The sequence below is a fragment of the Peromyscus californicus genome, unplaced genomic scaffold (assembly GCF_007827085.1).
Source record: "Peromyscus californicus insignis strain IS unplaced genomic scaffold, ASM782708v3 Scaffold_4__1_contigs__length_199733344, whole genome shotgun sequence".
Classification (NCBI taxonomy): Eukaryota; Metazoa; Chordata; class Mammalia; order Rodentia; family Cricetidae; genus Peromyscus; species Peromyscus californicus.
Window position 1 is genome coordinate 98,993,400 of NW_026294562.1, and position 19,318 is coordinate 99,012,717.

Consider the following 19,318-nt stretch of genomic DNA (forward strand, 5'->3'; position numbering starts at 1 on the left):
AAGTAGAATGTAGAGTGGATTGAGGAGTGACTGTACATAAGCACTGAAGGTTTTTGTTGTTGTTGTTGCTCTTATTCACTGTTCTTCCCCGACACAGGTCTTGGACTTGTCAATGCCTTACTCATTAAAGAATAACCGTGAAATTGCATTGTGCTCTAACAGTCAGCCCAATGGCAACCTCAAACTCCAGCAGCATCGTGTCCTCCACATTCTACCTCACAGGCATCCCTGGCTATGAGGAATTTCACCACTGGATTTCCATCCCATTCTGCTTCCTTTACCTTGTTGGAATAACAGGCAACTGCATGATCCTGCACATTGTACGGACAGACCCCAGACTCCATGAGCCCATGTATTACTTCCTGGCTATGCTTTCACTCACTGACATGGCCATGTCCCTGCCCACAATGATTTCACTTTTTAGAGTGTTGTGGTCCATTTCAAGAGAGATCCAGTTCAATATCTGTGTGGTCCAAATGTTTCTGATTCATACTTTTTCCTTCACTGAATCATCTGTGCTCCTGGCCATGGCCCTTGACCGGTATGTGGCCATCTGCCACCCCCTGCGATATGCTACCATTCTCACCCCAAAACTTATTGCCAAGATTGGAATTGCAGCTCTGCTCAGGAGTTCTATTTTGATAATTCCACTTATGGCCCGTCTAGCATTCTTTCCCTTCTGCCGCTCCCATGTTCTTTCTCATTCTTATTGTCTGCACCAAGACATGATCCGCCTTGCCTGTGCTGACATCAAATTCAATGTCATATATGGGCTAGTCCTCATTACTTTGCTGTGGGGCATGGACTCCCTGGGCATTTTTATATCTTATGTTTTTATCCTTCACTCAGTGTTAAAAATTGCATCCCGTGAGGGTAGGCTTAAGGCACTCAACACATGTGCATCTCACATCTGTGCTGTGCTTATTCTATATGTGCCCATGATAGGATTATCTATTGTCCATCGTTTTGCCAAGCATTCCTCTCCCCTAATTCACATCTTCATGGCTCATATTTACTTATTGGTTCCACCAGTGCTTAACCCAATCATATATAGTGTGAAGACCAAGCAGATCCGCCAAGGAATCCTCCATCTGATTTGTTCTCCCAGAATCAGTTCTATCACAATGTAGGCATGTCATCAAGATAAGAAAGGCATCAGTACTTGCGATGTGAATCCTGGTAAACTGTCTGCTCCAGAGTAGTCAACAAAAGACTAGATAAAAAGCAGAAACAAGTCAACAAAACACCACAAAGAGGCTGTGACAGAGCATGCTGATGTCCACTGTGTCTAGAAAGCCTGTCTTCATATTTGTTTCATAAATCTTCTTCAATTATGGATATGTTGCAGAGTAGTGTATTGGTAATCATTTCCATTTATTCTCTGCCACCTCCATTACAAATTTTGTTCAAGATGATTTATCCATGAATATAATGACTTCATATTACTTTTGGTATTATATAACATGTATCATGAAGTTTTAAGATATCTTAATCTTCTATAAAGATAATTATTATCTGTGTAAATGTGTTTAAAGTTGGTGAATTGTTATTTAGAAATGAGAATGTACCATAGCTTAGAGTAGACCAATACTAATGTTCTTTAGCATCAATTTCAAATTGTGTATTTATATACACATCTCTTCCCTATCCGAGGAGGAAATATAAAGGGCCAGCCTCAAATTTTTGTAACTTAATCTTTGAGTTTTTTTTTTCTTTTTGTGATGCCTGAGACCAAGTCTAGGCCCTGGTGCATGCAAACAAACTCTTCTACCAGCGAACTATCCCCCAGCCTAATAATTTCAATGTTAAAGAAAGCAAAGAGTAATTTCTTGACAATTTTCTAATTGTGATGTGATCATGTGAAACTAATGTTATAATCCATTGAATTAAATGTCCTAATAACAATTTATATAATAATATTAGTTTAATTAATATTAAAATAAAAACTACTAATGAAAATATTTTAAAAAATGGTGGAAACTGAAGTGTAAGACCTTAGAAGTTGTGTTAGCAGGAAACAGATAACCTAGGTCTTCTGATATTCATCTAGACCTCTTTTTAATGTAGAAAGCCATTATTCATTATAGTTTTGAAGTTAGTCTGTGGTCATGCATAGAGTAGGATAATAATACTTTTAAGATTAATTGGGCTTTCTTAGATCATGTGCTACACTGGCAACAACATGAATGCAATCAAACAAACAATCAGATGGAAAGATAAGTTAAGACTGCAGAGTGTCTGTGTCCCCTATACTGATAGGTCTCAAAAATAGATGATGCATTTTCACATACATTTTCCTAACTGTTAAATAGGAATTGTGACAATTGAACTATGCTTGTTATGAGGACTTAAAGTTGCTGTATGTAAAACGAATAAGAAAAATTAGACCTTGAAAAAAAGAATAACTCATTTCTATGTTCATTTTAATATATATGGCTGTCAGGAGATTTATTTAAAAAATAAAATCCATTTTAATAATTTAAAATTAAAATCTTCAAATTATAAGCATCTGATGTCATCCTGAAAAAGCCATAAACTATTGTTTGTATTTTAATTTTGGTTTGATTGTATCTGTTTATGCTGTTTATTCTTTTCCCCCCTAATTTGTTCAATTTATTTATTCTTATCTTTTGCCTGTTTATTACTCTATCCTACAACACATTCATCTTGACAAAAGGAATATAAAATAAAGCAAGAGATAAGATTATAAAATGTAATGATTCATTTTGTAATATGATACATCTTTAAAGTCAAATTGACTTCATTAAGATATTTTTAAAGATTTATTTTTATTTGATGTGTATGAGTGTTTGTCTGCATGCATGCATATACACAACATGAGTGACTTGTGCCCACCAGGGCCAGAAGATGGTATAGGATTCCCTGGAACTGGATTTACAGATAGATTGTTTAAGCCACCATCAGTGTTCTGGGAATCAAACCTGGGTCCTCTGTAAGAACAGTAAGTACTCTTAACAGGTGAGCCATCTCTCCAGCTCCTTTAAGAATCACATTTACAGCCGGGCAGTGGTGGTGCACGCCTTTAATCCCAGCACTCGGGAGGCAGAGCCAGGAGGAGCTCTGTGAGTTCGAGGCCAGCCTGGGCTACCAAGTGAGTTCCAGAAAAGGCGCAAAGCTACACAGAGAAACCCTCTCTCGAAAAACCAAAAAAAAAAAAAAAAAAAAAAAAAGAATCACATTTACAAAGAATATGAGCATCACACGTTCATCAATAATATTTTATTGTCGCCATATAAGTGATAACTTCAAAGGCAAATTTATTTTAAAAATATGTATATTGAGCACACTGAATACAGAGAAACTGTGCGTATGGAAATCACTTCACAGTAGGATGGTACAACATCATCAAAGTAATGACAAATGGAAGTCTTAAAATACTCGGAGTTTCATGATCTTGGTGGAATTATTATTTCCTTTGTTCTGCATTAGAACTGCATGTTTCTGATCCTGTATAGGTCTGGAGTACCCTGTTAATTTTAGGATATTTGTCTCTTCTAAGCTTATCTATTAACATTTATATAACATTCTGTATGTTAAATCTTTAAATCGTATCCCACTTCAACTGAGCAACATGGAACTGTTTCTAAAGAGTATGCATTGTGAAATGAAAGCAGATGAACTCAGTTTCCATATTAGTGTTGGGAAATGTACAAGGCTAATTGTTTGCTTTCATGTCCAAATGTTTGCACATAACTGCGCTGTTTTCTTTACATGTGTATAGACATGGAATCTCTGTGTTTTCCAAAGTCCAGTAACATAACTAAACATCAATATAACTAATTGCAGAGCTAACATAACTACCAACTTTTCCACTGAGGACTTCATCCCCCAAAGCCTTAGCTTTTGTATATTCCAACCATTTCTAGGTAAATGGTTTTGTGTTGACACTGTAGTGTGAAACAATCCTCTGAAAACTTTCACGAATTAGAGCTTATTTTAGTTGCTATGTGCAGCAATGTATATGATAAGCAAGTTGAAAGACATGTGAGAAAGAAATATTTGTAGATATAAAAATCACAATTATGTGCTTTAAGAGTAGGTATTATTATTATCTTCATCATACTTAAGAAACTAATTTAATCAAGTTGTTAAATAATTCTGTGTGTTGGAGCTCCCATATCTATAATTAGCATTATTAGATTCATTAAAAATATGGAGATTTTTAAGACCAGCAAGAGCTGGTGTTTGAAAAATGCTACTTACAATAACAGCAAACTGCCTGTGTTTGACTCTGTCCCAGGCCTCCCTTTCTTTGCTCATAGTTCATGTCAGAGAATGAGCAGCTCAGAAAGACAACCACAGAGAGGCCGACACACTCAGCCACACACACTACATACATAATATTTCTGAGATCATTTGAAAACCTTGAATAGTTGTCAACATCTTCATTCTAAGCCCAAACTGCAGGTTTTATTTTTCTATTGATGTTCATATCTTCCACTTACAAGAACTTTCTATTTCACTTAATCCAGCCTCATCATTTCTGTCCTTCATTAGTTACTTAGGTAACATAAGAATTAAAATAAACTGTAAATAGAATTTTATTATTTAATGTTTCCAAAAAATATTCTTTCTGTACCAACATTAGAGATATGAAGTTGATTAGGTCAATGTTCATTTCCAATATGCAACTGCCAAAGTGTAATTGTATAGGAATTAAAATGAGTGGATTTTATTTATGTATTTCCTTACCCAAGTTCTCCTTAAAAATTCATATCTCAATAATATCACATGGGACACCAAAACAAGTGAAAGAGATACAAAAGACATATGTGAAAAAAGTCTGTAATACCATGATAGTTTACTAAGTCATAAAACATTCAGTTTAAATTTAAAAATGACATTTGTATCTTCATATAGCATAGTTTTAAGTGTATCCACCTTTTAGTAAATGTTATTTTTCTTTATTATGTGTATGAGGGTTCTGCCTGCATGTATGTCAGCATACTGCATTCATGCCTGGGGCCCAAAGAAGCCTGAAAAGGATGTTGTATCACTGTAACTGGAGTTACAGGTGGTTGTGAGCCTCCGTGTGGGAGCTATGAACTGAAACCAGGTCCATTGCAAGAGCAGCAAGTGTTCTTAGTTACTGAGCCATCTCTCCAGACCTTAAAAGAAGCAGCCAAAGCCCAAGAGGAAACTCAGTCCTCTTCCTGGGAGAAGTGGCACAAAGTGTAAATCCAGTCTTGGGGAATGAGGTTCACTAATAACCTATTAGCTTTGTGGAATTCACAGGGTTATCACGACAGTGCAGAGGGACATTGTGCTATTATGTGTTTTCCTCTGTTCCAGTTCTGGTTTCCTTTGATCTTCTGTCTCTAAGGGACCATCAGCTCTCCAAATCCGAGGGGCCTCCTGGGAAGTGGACTACTATATTACAAAGCAACCATAGCCACCAAACTGACTCAAAGTCCGCACTGAATGATAATCAGTTGCTTTTCATATCATCTGCATCATAGACACTGAAGCAGTATTCAAGGTGAAGAAAAAGCAAGATAGGAAAGGAAGAACTGTACACACATAAATGACAGTACATAGTTTAATAATTTGATTTATTAGGGAAGTGAAGTATACTTAATATCATATTGTTCATAGAAGGGCCTTGTTAGTTTGCTACAAGACTATTTCAGCTAAGTAACTTAGGATAGAAATGATTCAGAAATAACATATTCTAAGAAGACAGTTGGAGTAAATGGTGCTTGGACAATAACTGTGAATGAATGGGCCACTTATAGAGAAGAAGAACCTTTAGATACAAGATAAAATATCCATGAATTATTATTGGACTATAGAAGGTGCAGAGATTTTCCCTGAGAATTTATTGTGACTGTGTTGGATTTCTGTAAATCCTTTTAGTGCTCAAATCTCAGAAATGAGACTGACAACAGACAGAAATCAAAAGGTCAGAACTCCAGCAAAAATAGAGTTAGCAGCAGCTGAGGGAATACTGGCATCAAGTAAACCCAGAGAGAAGTACCGTTCTGAGTAGATGGTGCTGCCACTGAAGAAAATGTACTGTGATGGCACAGAAGTGACATTTACTGAATTCAGTTAGGGTTATCCTTATATGTGTTGTTACAATATATTAAGATAAAACATGTATTAGACTCAAAAGGGGTACTGTCTTTTATATTTATATATTATGCGTAATATTATATATAATTTATATTTACATATTATACTAAAACATGCCTTTATCTTTTAATAGAGTCTTCTTCTCTTAAAGAAAGAGTTCCAGGTAAGGAATTTGATTCAATGATTGAGAAACAAGCAAATCTGGGTACTGGGAACTTGGCTTGAAAGTTTGTGTTTGTATTCTAATGAGAGAGAGAAAGAAAGGGTGTGGATTTGGGTGGGTGGGTAAGTGGGAAGGATCTGGGAGGAGTTGGTTGGAGGAGGGGGAAACTGTAATCAGAATATATTGTATGAAAAATATATTTTCAATAAACAAAGATTATAGAAAAAGGAACTAGTTGAATAACTGTGTGAACAGAGATCTAGAGGTGAGGGCAGTCTGTGCAACTCCTGGTGCTGATGTTAAGAACGACCCTCCATAGTAAATGACCATCTCCAGATTCCACTGGAAGTAACTCTAAGTGACAGAGATGACTATCTTAGGAGAAAAAGGGATGGTACAAGCAGATCATATCTGCAGTCTGTAAAGAAACTTACCCTAGTGGAAATCACTTTAAAAAAATAGATTGCAAGCCTTGTGTCATGCAGGTAACATTATCAGAAAGATCATTTTCCTTATTGTAACGATGGATTTGCAGAGGATATGTTTGCTTATTTATGCTTTGGCCAAGTTTACTTGCTAAATTTTATGGCTCTATTTTTAGGTGAGCTCATTTCCTTCTTACATCACGAGCACTGTGGTTCTGCTGATCATGCTCTGCCAGCTTCCATTAGCCCCACGCATGTTTGATTCTCCCAGAAGCAAGCAGGAGAGTTGACTATGGCTTAACAGCTCTCCTGGAGGACCATCATATGAGGGCTGACACATAGACATTGTTTAGTAAAAACACAGTGTAACATATTGTAACTTGAGAGCTCAAGATTTATATCTTGCTTTAATTTCTTATCTTTATGTATTGCTCCAAGCTTCATCATCTGTGTGGTAATTCTAAATCTAAAAGTTTTCCCTATTATGATGAAAAAATATTTTCTAAGTTTTTTGATGTTTTGGATAAGTCCCCGAAAAATTTTTAATTCCCCATAAAAATACCTCAGGAAATAATTTACATTGGATATTAAGTGGATGGTTAAGCACAGAATGCAGAGACCATGCCATTTTTTTCCCCATGAAGCTATTATTTAGACATTCATACATGAATAATTCCCATTGGGAATTTTTGAAAAGATGTGATATGGAGACTTTTAGTTCATATTCCATCATTTGAATGGTAGGTGGGAACTAGACTCTGAGAATCACAGACGGCTGTGTTAGAAACTTCAGAATACAGTCAGGAGAAGAGTCCTAAACAGACTGTCTTGTTGCTGAAAGCAACACTCCAAATTGCTGAGTCCAATTGCTGAGTCTTTGATACCCAGGAATCAAAAGAGGAATGCCAGAGCTGGAGGAAGGCTGTGGCTCAGCAAGGAAACTGGATTATTATTATTATTATTATTAATGTCAACTAAAGTTGTCAATAATTCAAGAACATCTTACTGCACAAAAATGGTTGTTTCTTCATTTTATATTTTTATGGTAACTTTTCCATCAGGAGATCATCATATGGAGTTAATATTGTTAAGTAAAAATGTCTGTAGGTCATTTTCAGAAATTTCGATCTGCCTATGCTCTAAGCCGTGACTGAAAATCACCATGGTGTCGCTTGTGATAAACTCCCAAGTCACCAAAATGAATGCAAAACTAGGTGGATAAGAGACCTTCAATAAATAAGTGCTGCTTAGATGGCTCAGTGGGGAAAGGTGCCTAATCATTAAACCAGGTGACCTGTGTTCAATATCCGGGGCATACACCGAGAGAAAAGACTGCTAAAAGTTGTCTCCTGACCTCCACATGTGTGTTGTGGCACATGTGTGTACACTACAGAGAATAAAATAAATGTACTAAATGTGTTTTAAAAAGAACTAAGTAACAAAATAACAGTCAAAATTTCTAAATAAGACTCTTGCAATTGGTATTCGTCATTATAAAAAGGCAGCCTGTGGTGACCTAATGCCAACTAGTGTCTAATTTCTTTATTGATTTGTCTTCCTGTCTCCACTTTAAAAGGAAAACAACTTTAAAATAACCAACCTAATTTTTGTTATGTCTCTTTCTTCATTTTCTCACCCCAAACCAGCCTCCTCTGCTCGTGGAATGTTCTTTCTATTTATACGATGAAGCATTGCCCAGCTCTGAAGTGGAGAATGAAGTAAAAGATGTTTAAATCTGTGAAGTAAAAGATGTTTAAATCTGTATAGTGTTCACTTTTGACAACCCAAAAGACATATAAATTCACCTTTGATGCATTGTGAAGCACTTAGTTTCTATGATTGGATTTGCTTTATTCTTATTAGACCTTTTTTTGAATGCCAGCAATGCAGCTAGGCTTCCTAAGGATAACAGTATTCTATGATAAGTGATTTCTTGAAATGTATGCCGATTGTTGGTCTTTGTATATATTTATGTTTATGCTTGTGCTTATTCTATTAACTGCCCATGTAACAGCAAATGAATTATTTGTAGTAGGATTTAATTACGTGTTAAAAATCGGAAAAAAATTCCTAAGTAAATGTAATATTTCCCTTTGCAAGTGCAGATCCTGTGCCTCTAAATGCAGATCCAGTGCCACTAACGGTTGAAAAAATTTTTTTCTGAGGATTAACAAAGGTGTGGAAAACAGTCACATCTTCAAGGTGGGTTTTATTCAGTGACTCTAGATTATCCAATGAAGACATTTAAAATTCACCTAACAATCCTATTTTCTGCCTGCTGGGCATTTTTTTTGGTTACTGTATTATTAAATGTGCAGCATCCCTAGGTTAACCATGGAAGGCAATGCTACACATCACATTTCATCTTTCTTTCTGGTTGGTATTCCTGGGTTGGAAAACTTTCACTGCTGGATTGGCATTCCTGTCTGTCTTCTCTTTGTCCTGACCTTGCTGGGGAACAGCATAATCATTACTACAGTCAAGCTAGAGCCAAGTCTCCACCAGCCTATGTATTTCTTCCTTTGCATGCTGGCAACGAATGACATGTGTCTTACCTGCTCTGCAGCTCTGAAGATGCTTGGCATCTTCTGGTTTGATGCACATTGGATCGACTTTGATGCCTGTCTAACACAAATGTTTTTTATCCATACACTTTGCATCATGGAGTCTGCCATCCTAGTGGCCATGGCTTTTGATCGCTTTGTGGCCATTTGCATCCCACTGCATTATGCATCAATCCTGACAACACCCATGGTGATTAAAATAGGCCTAGTTGGCCTAAGCCGAGCTATGCTTATGATTATGCCATGCCCCCTTCTCATTAAAAAGCTGCTGTACTATACCAAATATGTCATCCATCATGCTTATTGTGAGCACATGGCTGTGGTGAAGGTGGCTAGTGCTAACACCTATGTGAACAGAATATATGGAATCTTAGTGGCCTTTTCAGTGGCAGTATTTGACCTCGGGCTCATAGCCACATCTTATATAAAAATTCTCCAGGCAGTGTTCAGGCTCTCTTCCCAGAGAGCTCGCTCTAAAGCCCTGGGCACCTGTGCTGCCCACTTCTGCACCATTCTTGCTTTCTATACACCTGCATTGTTCAGCTTCCTAACTCATCGTTTTGGCAAGAATGTGCCTCCAAGTGTCCATATAATCTTTGCAGTCCTGTACCTGCTAGTGTCCCCCACAGTCAACCCCTTGGTGTATGGTGTTAAGACCAAACAGATTCGTGATCGAGTGATGGGTCTTTTCTTTCTTAAGAAGAAAATTTCTGAATACTAAACCATATTGATACAACTTTTGTTGGAAGAATGTGTTTTTCACAGTAATAGTGCATTAGCCTTAGTTGCCACTCTGTCCTCAAAATACTATTTAATAGAAGATATTATATTACATATATGATATCATATTTCTGTATTATCTTCAACATTCAATTTCATGAAAACTGCTGATAAAATTATTTAACATTTTATTGAGAATCTTCAAATTTCACAGTTCTGGTTTCTTCTTTTCTTTTTTCTTTTTGAGACAGGGATTTGCTATGTAGACAGGACTGGCCTTCAACTTGCAGAGACCCATTTGCCTCTGCTTCTCAAGTGCTGGGATTTAAGGCATGTGACACCAAGCTCAGCTATAGTTTAGTTTAATATAAACACACATTTATCCATTGTCATCTATCTTCTTGTCTATTTCTCTGTTTACAAATAGAGATGTATTTAAGTATATTTAGTGTCATATTTCAAAGTAAAATAAATGTAACAATGGTAGTTTTGATTCTAGTATATTAAAATTTGTAAAATATCTTCAATAACCTTTTTCCATTCATCAGAAAAATGAGGTTACATGGCAAATTGCCACTTCAAAATGTGAGAAGAGGAAACAAAATCACAATCAGTATGTATTGATCTGAAATAGAATGCTTGCCCTATAAGAACAATTCTTCTGAGATGTGGAAATTGATATAGCTCAAAGATTCAAATCTATGTGAAGAGAGTCCTTCAGAAAAGATACAGGTGAAATACTGATTTCATTTTTCATTATTTAATATATAGTGCACTGTTCAAAGAACTAGTGGTATTGAGGCAATATATAGATAACAACATGATGAGATAGCAGATGAAAGTACTACCATGCTCATAGGTTGACAGAATTGATATGCAAATTAAATATGATAGTTAAGACATTTTAGAAATTCTTAGAAGAAATAAAAACTGACAAATGGCCCTTTGATATGACAAATATAGGAAACAATGCCACTTAAGTGCAGAAACAGGGACAAGTTACTAACTTAATTTTAGAAATGAACACAGTGTAAACATTAAGAAAAAAGGAACCAACATAGAAAGGCTTTGCTTTAGTTCAGATTATTTTTTCAATACAAGGTTTCTCTGTGTTGCTCTGGCTGTCCTGGAACTCACTCTGTAGACCAGGCTGGCCTGGAAGTCACAGAGATCTGTCTGCCTCTGCCTCCTGAGTATTGGGATTAAAGGCATGCACCACCACTGTTCAGAATGTAACTAGTTTGTATTTGAATGTATTGCGATAATATTTAAATTTTTTTTAAAGATTTATTTTTATTTATGTGTTTGTATGTATGCATCTACACATGTGTGGGGGCCTGTGAAGGCTAGAAAATGGGATTATATTCCCTGGAGTTTGGGCTGCAGTGCCTGTGAGCTGCTTGATTTGGTCGCTGAGCCATCTTCTCTCCAGCCCTAAATATTTTGATGTTAGAAATAGTGTTTGAATAACTGAGTTTCATAAGAAACTGTTTCAATGATTTGGCTTTTAAATTAGAACCAAACTTCTAACAATTTCTGAAATGATGCTAAACACATTTTTGCCATTTTGTACTACATATTTATGTGAAGCAGCATTTTCCATACTCAAGATCATAAAATCAAGATATAGATCAGTTCTGAAAAGCACTGATGATATTTTATATCTTTCAGTATCAGTTGTTCAGCCAAGTTTTAATGTTTTATGCAAAGCTAATCAAGTGCATTCTTCTTAATAGTATGTAATTCTGCCTTAGTTTTTAATATCTAGTAAATTTATATGAATCTAGAAAATTGTGTTAAAATAAATTTATGATTTATTACATTAATGTTTGATTAGTAAACTTTCTATATATACCTACATGACGGTAGATGAAAAAGTACTTGAGAGAAAAAGGTTAGCATGTAGAAAATACCTAAGAAACACCACTCTAGTAGATAAATATAGCCACCACTGCACAGTCCTTGGGGGATACACTCAGAACTCAGGTGAAGAACTTGGTGCAGTTTTTATGGTAGTGTAAGAGCTCTTAGCACAGACCTGCGACACAGCTTGAACCTCTGCATGAGTTGGAGGCAGGAGAGTTGTTAAAAACCTTGTGCTGTAATTCTGACAGTGTAAGTCATGAAAGGATTATGGATGGGACAGTGAGACCTGTGCCAAGACATCCGAGGCTGCTCTGCAGCATTAGAATTCCATAGATTAAACAGATCTTTCCCCAGTCTAAAGACAGTTCCTAAGTAACTAGAGAAGAATAGTACAGACACTGAAGTGTGCATAATATGGAGGCCTAAAATTAAAAGTAGTCCATACAGTAAATCTAAGGTCACTGAAGTGGACTTTGACAAAGAATTCAGAGTTCAGGTTACTTGCTCACAATGGTGTTGACTGCATGGCAGAGGAGCATGCGGCATTGTTATTTATGAAGCTGTGAAAGAATCGCTGCTCAAAAAAGGACAGGAAGCTTGGGAGTCCACAATTCCACAGCCACTCATAGATACAGAAGTGCCAACCACACACACAACATATCTGGATTTACCTTCCTAGAGGTTAAAACATTCTCAAAACTTTGAGGATTCACTGATATCTTACATGCAAATCCCCAGTTACAGGTTTTGTTCTATTTGATATCTGTGATTTCTATCCTAAGGTGAAGTTTTGGCTTTCCAAATGTCTGTGTGTGTTTTCATCATCACATCCATTATTCATTAGAAACCTTACAAAGCCAGTATAAAATCAATTTAATATTAATGGCATTTTATTATTTATTAAAAATATTCTTTATATACAAAGGATGAATGAAAATGAGGATATAGCTGCTCCTAGGTATGTTTGAGGAGGTTTTAATTGTAGATATGAGGGAGAGAACAGCCAGAGGAATCTGAAAGAGTCCAGATAGAACATGGCTGGTAGAACAGACCAGACCATAAAGGAGGAGGGAGGGAGAATGAGAGAGGAAGAGAGGTAAGAGGGAGACAAAAGAAGACCAAGAAGGCAAAGAGAACCAAGAGTAGAGTCAAAAGAGTGTGCAACTGAAACGGCTGGATTCTATGGGGAAGGGAAGCTGGGAGAAGGAAAGTGAAGCTCAGGGGTTGGAGCAGATTAGGGTAGGGGCTGGGATGAGAAGCGCTGAGAAGAGTCCACTGTAACAGGTACTTGCAATGCTGGGAGATGATGGAGATTCTGGCAGCCAGTGTCCACTTTGTTATGTTAGTAGGCACCTCAGTTGGCCATTTATCCTGGGTTTCCTCAGGACCTAACAGCATGAGATACAGAGATGAATCCCTGGCTAATTTCCCATACTCAGTTTACAACTATCAAGAGGATTTGTGAACAATTCAATTTTCTTAAATGTTCATTTTGTCAACAACACAGGTAGATTTTATCTATGGACTTCAATCCTTTAAGTTTCGGATTTCAGTGATACCAAACACAAACACTGAAACAAGCATGAGAGAGGTAATCCAAAACATACATACTGAGGGACACTCACATGAGAAAAAGTATGTGGCACTGAGTTCCAATATTTTATTCACTTGGATATTTGTTCAAATCACAAAACTGCACATACATGTTGGTACAACATAGCTTGACAACACTGTGGAAGACAATGAATCTTGAAGAACAAAACAGAGCCCCAAATGAAACATCCTAGGAGAAATGACAGCAAAAATAAAAATAAAGGTGGCTGGAGAAATGGCTTAGTGCTTAAGAGCACTGGCTGCTCTTGCAGAGGACTTGTGTTCAAGTCCCAACTTACCTATAGTGGCTATCAACTAGCTGTAATCCTGTTTCCAGCGGCTCTGACCCCTGCTCCTGGCCTCTGGGGACACCAGGCATACATGTGGTGCACAGAAATACATGCAAGCAAAGCACAGATACTCATAAAATAAAAGAATGATTTAAAGAAACTAACCATCTAGTCTTAGAGATTAAGATTATTTCACTAATAACATGTCAGGGTAAGGAATTCATGTAGGAGAGGATATACCACACGAGAGTGAGTGGAATGTAAGCATCTGAAAACATTTCCTTAAGAGAACAATGCTTTCAAATGAACAATAGATACCCAAGTAGGAAATAGTTTTTGGCACTATTGAAGCCATTGGATTTTATTGAACTTAAAGGCAGGTTAATGGTAATTCTGAAATGAATAATAAATCTAAATAAAACTATAAATAAATAAAGGACAGATGGTTATGACTGCATATAAGAAAAATGGTCCTACCTCACACAGCCTTGAGGCAGGGGGAGGGGCTTGGACCTGCCTCTACTGAATGTACCTCCTCAAGGGAGGCCTTACCTTCTTGTAGGAGGGAATGGGGGGTGCGTAGGGATGAGGAGGTTGGAAGGGCAGGAAGAGAGAAGAGGGGGATCTTTGATTGGTATGTAAAATGAATAAAAAATTTTCTTAATAAAAAGGAAAGAAAAATAGTCTTCAGGGCTGGAGATGGTTCAGTGGTTAAGTGTACTTTCTACTCTTCTAGAAGACCTTCAAATCCCAGCACCCACATGGTGGCTCAAAACTGTCTGTAACTCCAGTTCTAGGGGATCTGATACCCTATTCTGATCTCTATGGGGCACCAAGTACTAACATGGTACACAAATATACCTATAGGCAAAACATTCACATACATAAAATAAAATGAATAAATCTTAAAAATTACAATGAAATAATAGATCAAAAGGACAGTCCAAATGCATTATCTCCTTTTTCACAAAATCTCTACATTTTGTATGGAGGAGTCTAAAACCACATATTTTTTTAATCAATCATTTTGAATGTAAGTATACTAGGTAATATCAAAAGCAAAATTTAAACATATTATAACAAGGAAGTATAATACAGAATGAGGGAGGCTCCAGCCCACATATTAAATACTCCGTTTGCTATTAGTTGGCTGTATTCTTAGATCATCATCCTTGATCTGTCTGTTCTTGTCTTTTACATTTAAGCCAGATATTTAGAGTATTTCCAAAATCCATTATTCTATTGTGTGCAAAAATATTTGCAGCAACTCATTTTAAGAAAAAAAAAATCTAAAAATCACTTACACAACCTCCTTCTCATTTATGAAGTGAGGTAATTTCTCCAGATACTAGATCTACAGAAATGTAAAACAATGAAGAAATCACAAATATAAACAGACAAATATGTGAATTTGAGGACCTCCTATTTTATCTGTGGACTATTAATATAATGTTTCCTATCATTATTATTTATTTTACCTCTATATAAAAATCTTTGCACAAAACTAGCATATTAATTGCTGATCACATTTACTCACTTTGTGCTTGATCTTGATTTTCCTACTGAGTTTTAATCTTATATTAATAATTTTGTTGTATGTATATTGTCAGAAACTGCATCAGATATGATCTTGAAAAGAAGAAAGTACAACTAAATGCATATATTAAAATTTCATTGTCAAATTAGTACTCAATTCACAAGGACACAAATAATGAGCTACATTTAAACATCCTGATAGTGATGCTGAGTGTGATTAAAAGTTATAAAACAGGAGATTATATTCAATTACAATATAATTTAAATATATTCAGAAGAAGTTCATAATAGTGGTATCAATGTCACTTTATATTGTTAAGTAGAATTTAAAATGTTAGCAGGTAGAGTTGCTTTTTGAAAAGTGTTCATCATTAAGAGTTTAATTTATACATAAATATAACTGTCTTTTATAGTAAATTAATATTAAATATGATTAGCATCATGCTTCTTTTTTTTTTTTCGAGACAGGGTTTCTCTGTGTAGCTTTGTGCCTTTCCTGGAACTCACTTGGTAGCCCAGGCTGGCCTCGAACTCACAGAGATCCGCCTGTCTCTGCCTCCTGAGTGCTGGGATTAAAGGTGTGCGCCACCACCACCCGGCTTTCATGTTTCAATTGCAATCATAACAGAAAGAGAATTAACTAAAAAGCAGTCAAGGCTTTTTCAAGTAGTTAGAGCAAACTTAAACTAAAACTTAGTACCTGTTCACAGGGAACTTAGTTAAACACTCATCAGGAACAAAGGTTTGGGGTTTCCAAGAAAGCTCAATTGGTTAAGTGCTTGCTGCTCAAACATGAATTCAACCCCCAGAACCTGTGTTAAAAGCTGGGTGTGATGGCACATGCTTTAGTTCAAGGGCTAGAAAAGGAAATGAAGACTAGTGGAACCCTTGGGTTCTCCTCCCTGTCAGAACAGTCTAATTGTGTACCACAGGACATCAGAGGTCAGTCTCAAACAAACAAATAAAATGCAAAACAACAACAACAAAAAGCCAAGGTAACAAGGTGAACTGTATCTTGACCTCTGGTTTTCACATGCATGTGCACGTATACACACACACACACACACACACACACACACACACACACACGGGGGTTGGGGGAGAGGGATCACAAGTAAAATCAAAGGGTTTTGAATGAGATTTGCTGTTTGAAACAAAAGTAAATAAATGAAAAATCAAGAAGGATATTTACAGAAGAAAATTTTGGACACTTGATCTCGAATCTGTTTGGTCTTCACCCCATAAACGACAGGATTAAGCAAAGGTGGGACAAGTAGATAAAGGTTAGACAGGAGAATGTGAATGTAGGATGGAATGTGGAAGCCAAATCGATGTGTAAAGAAAGAGAAGAAGGCCAGGAGATAAAACTCCAAGAAGACACAAATGTGGGCAATGCATGTGTTAAAAGCTTTGAGTCTTGCTTCCTTTTGAGGCAGCTTGAAGACAGTTACAAATATTCTAATGTAGGAGAGTGTGATGAAAATTATGTCCAGTCCAAGTATACTGAAAGCCACAAAGAGACCGTAGATTTTGTTGACACGAATATCTTCTGCTGCCAGCTTTACGATGGCCATGTGCTCACAGTATGAATGGGATACAACTGTGGTCCAGTAGAATTTCAACCTGCATTTGATGAGAATGAGACACGGAGCTACAAAGAGGGCGCCTCTGAGTGTGACTCCTATTCCTATCTGAGTGAGGAGTCTCCAGGTAAAAATCGATGCATGTCTTAGAGGATCACAGATCGCCACGTATCGGTCCATTGCCATGGCAAACAAAATGCCTGACTCAATTGACTGGAACGTGTGAATTAGCCACATCTGCAAGAGGCAGGCATCAAAGTATATGTTTGGAAGGTGAAACCAGAATATTCCTAGCATTTTGGGTAAGATGCAAGTACTGAGAGCAATGTCTGTTGCTCCAAGCATTGCTAGGAGGAGGTACATGGGTTCATGGAGGCTTCGCTCAACTTTGATGACAACTAGGAGCAGAGAATTCCCAAAAAGGGCGATGATGTACATGGCACAGAAAGGAATCCCAATCCAGAACTGCACAGACTCCAAGCCAGGAATCCCAGTCAGAGTCAGCATTGAGGGCCTGAAGATGGTGCTATTGAGATGGATCATGCTGCCTTAGGGGCTGCAGGCATACGGCTTCTCAATTAGACTGGCAGCATGTGCTGGGAATATTTCTTCTGTTTTCAGCTCTCACCTAGATTCACACAACCAGAGACTGAATGGGATTTGACATGACAGTTTTCAGATATAGACTTTTACTGATGAGATCCCTTTATGCACATCCAAGAATGTCTACATATCTTTTCTAGGTGTGAATAATTTATTTCAGAGTTCAGTTTTCTATCATCTCTCTTACTTTCTTCTCTTCCCATGTCTGTCTCATCACAAACATACACAACAGACACACAAACACTCCAAATAGAAGCTTATTAACTGTATTATAGAAAGAAGACATATTTCTGATTACTTATGAAAAATATTCAATTACAAGTGAATTTGGTTTTCTATGATAAATATCTACTTTGATATTTAAATAATTAAATATTATCGTGGTCTGGGGAGGTCAGCTCCCCAGAGCTGCACCAGGTTTGTGAATAGAAGACCCCAAAGTAGTGAGGGCTTTACGAAAATCTTTTATCTGAGGGTATTTAGAAGTAAGTTTCTATCTATCTGACAGGTAAATAAGGAAACACCCTTTCTGATGGTAACTTTCACTTTATCTTAAAAAAACTCTTTCTCTGAAAAATCTCTGTTTCCACACAGCTACATCTCTTTACATACAGCTGTAGCTTAAGTTTTCCTGCCTGGCCCACAGTCAGGGCAAATCTCTCTCACCTGCCAGTCCCACAGCCGTCAGACCCGACCAAGTAAACACAGAGACTTGTATTGGTTTCAAACTGTATGGCCATGGCAGGCTTCTTGCTAACTGTTCTTTCAGCTTAAATTAATCCATTTTTATAAATCTATACCTTGCCACATGGCTCGTGGCTTACCGGCATCTTCACATGCTGTTTCTCATCATGGCGGCTGGCAGTGTCTCTCTGACTCAGCCTTCCACTTCCCAGCTTTATTCTCCTCCTTGTCCCGCCTACACTTCCTGCCTAGCCAATGGCCAATCAGTGTTTTAATTATTGACTAATCAGCAACACATTTGACATACAGAACATCCCACAGCACTTCCCCCCCCTTTTTTTTTTTCAAAAAGGAAGGTTTTAACCTTAACAAAGTAAAATTACATATAATTTGGGAATTTGGACGTAGCTTCTCTTACTACTTCCTGCTGGAGGGGGACGCTGTATCTTATGGGGAAACAAAGAAAATTTTAGGATTATGGAATAGTCCATGAGGCTGTATCGTCTGAGCCAGTTGCCTTGAAACCATTCTGGATGTTGGATCATCTGGGCCATGGTGTCATAGGAGACCTTTCAGGGGGTCTTGGCTGGTCAAACCTGATGTATCTTAATCTTGAACAAATCCATAGCCTCTGGCTTTCTGTGGAAACAAAAGCAGAGTCTCCTTTCCAAAGTAACATATCCTTATATCCAAATTTTGAAGTCAAGGTACCTTTAAAATATACATTTTGGCATAACTCAACAGCTTTTACAATCAAATATTTTTCTGCAGTTAAAAGTCCCAAAGACAACACAATGCAGATTCTCTGTGTAATATCCATTTTTACGTGGCTTATTTTTTATACTACCTTTACTGTCTCTTTAAAGACTTTATTTTTTAAAACTATGTATTTATTTCTATAACTCTATATATCATCTTTTTTGTCTCTTTCAAGCCTACGTATCTTTTTACACACATTGTAAACTATTACATCTGAATCTGTCTTATTGTGAATCTATTGCCTTAAACTGCAGCAGCTGTGGCTGCTGGAGCCACCCACCTCAGCTTCCCAACATGGCCATGGTTTACCGCCAGCTCTGGGAGCTATCGGGGGTCTATGCTTTTAGCCAAGCAGCGTGTAGCCCAGAAACCTCCCCTTTTGCTCTGCACCAGCAAAGGCTAAATCTACCATGCAGCTCAAAGTGCCACTTGCAAA

The 19,318-nt window shown here is 37.1% G+C and overlaps 3 protein-coding genes across 3 annotated transcripts; 2 read left to right on the plus strand and 1 right to left on the minus strand.

Moving 5' to 3' along the window:
- The first annotated feature begins 170 nt into the window (after window positions 1–170).
- Window positions 171–1,130, plus strand: LOC128095266 (olfactory receptor 51G2-like). The gene has a single exon (XM_052714094.1). The coding sequence runs from the start codon at window positions 171–173 to the stop codon at window positions 1,128–1,130; it is 960 nt and encodes a 319-aa protein (XP_052570054.1).
- A 7,888-nt stretch (window positions 1,131–9,018) lies between these two features.
- LOC128095622 (olfactory receptor 52A1-like) lies at window positions 9,019–9,969 on the plus strand. Its single transcript, XM_052714774.1, has one exon. It carries the CDS (start codon window positions 9,019–9,021, stop codon window positions 9,967–9,969), a length of 951 nt encoding a protein of 316 aa, XP_052570734.1.
- A 6,459-nt stretch (window positions 9,970–16,428) lies between these two features.
- Window positions 16,429–17,379, minus strand: LOC128095215 (olfactory receptor 52A5-like). Its single transcript, XM_052714008.1, has one exon. It carries the CDS (start codon window positions 17,377–17,379, stop codon window positions 16,429–16,431), a length of 951 nt encoding a protein of 316 aa, XP_052569968.1.
- Between the last annotated feature and the right edge of the window lie 1,939 nt (window positions 17,380–19,318).

Excerpts from the sequence above, each read along its gene's own strand:
- LOC128095215 (XM_052714008.1), bottom strand. The coding sequence starts at position 17,379 with ATGATCCATCTCAATAGCACCATCTTCAGGCCCTCAATGCTGACTCTG.
- LOC128095266 (XM_052714094.1), top strand. The coding sequence starts at position 171 with ATGGCAACCTCAAACTCCAGCAGCATCGTGTCCTCCACATTCTACCTC.
- LOC128095622 (XM_052714774.1), top strand. The coding sequence starts at position 9,019 with ATGGAAGGCAATGCTACACATCACATTTCATCTTTCTTTCTGGTTGGT.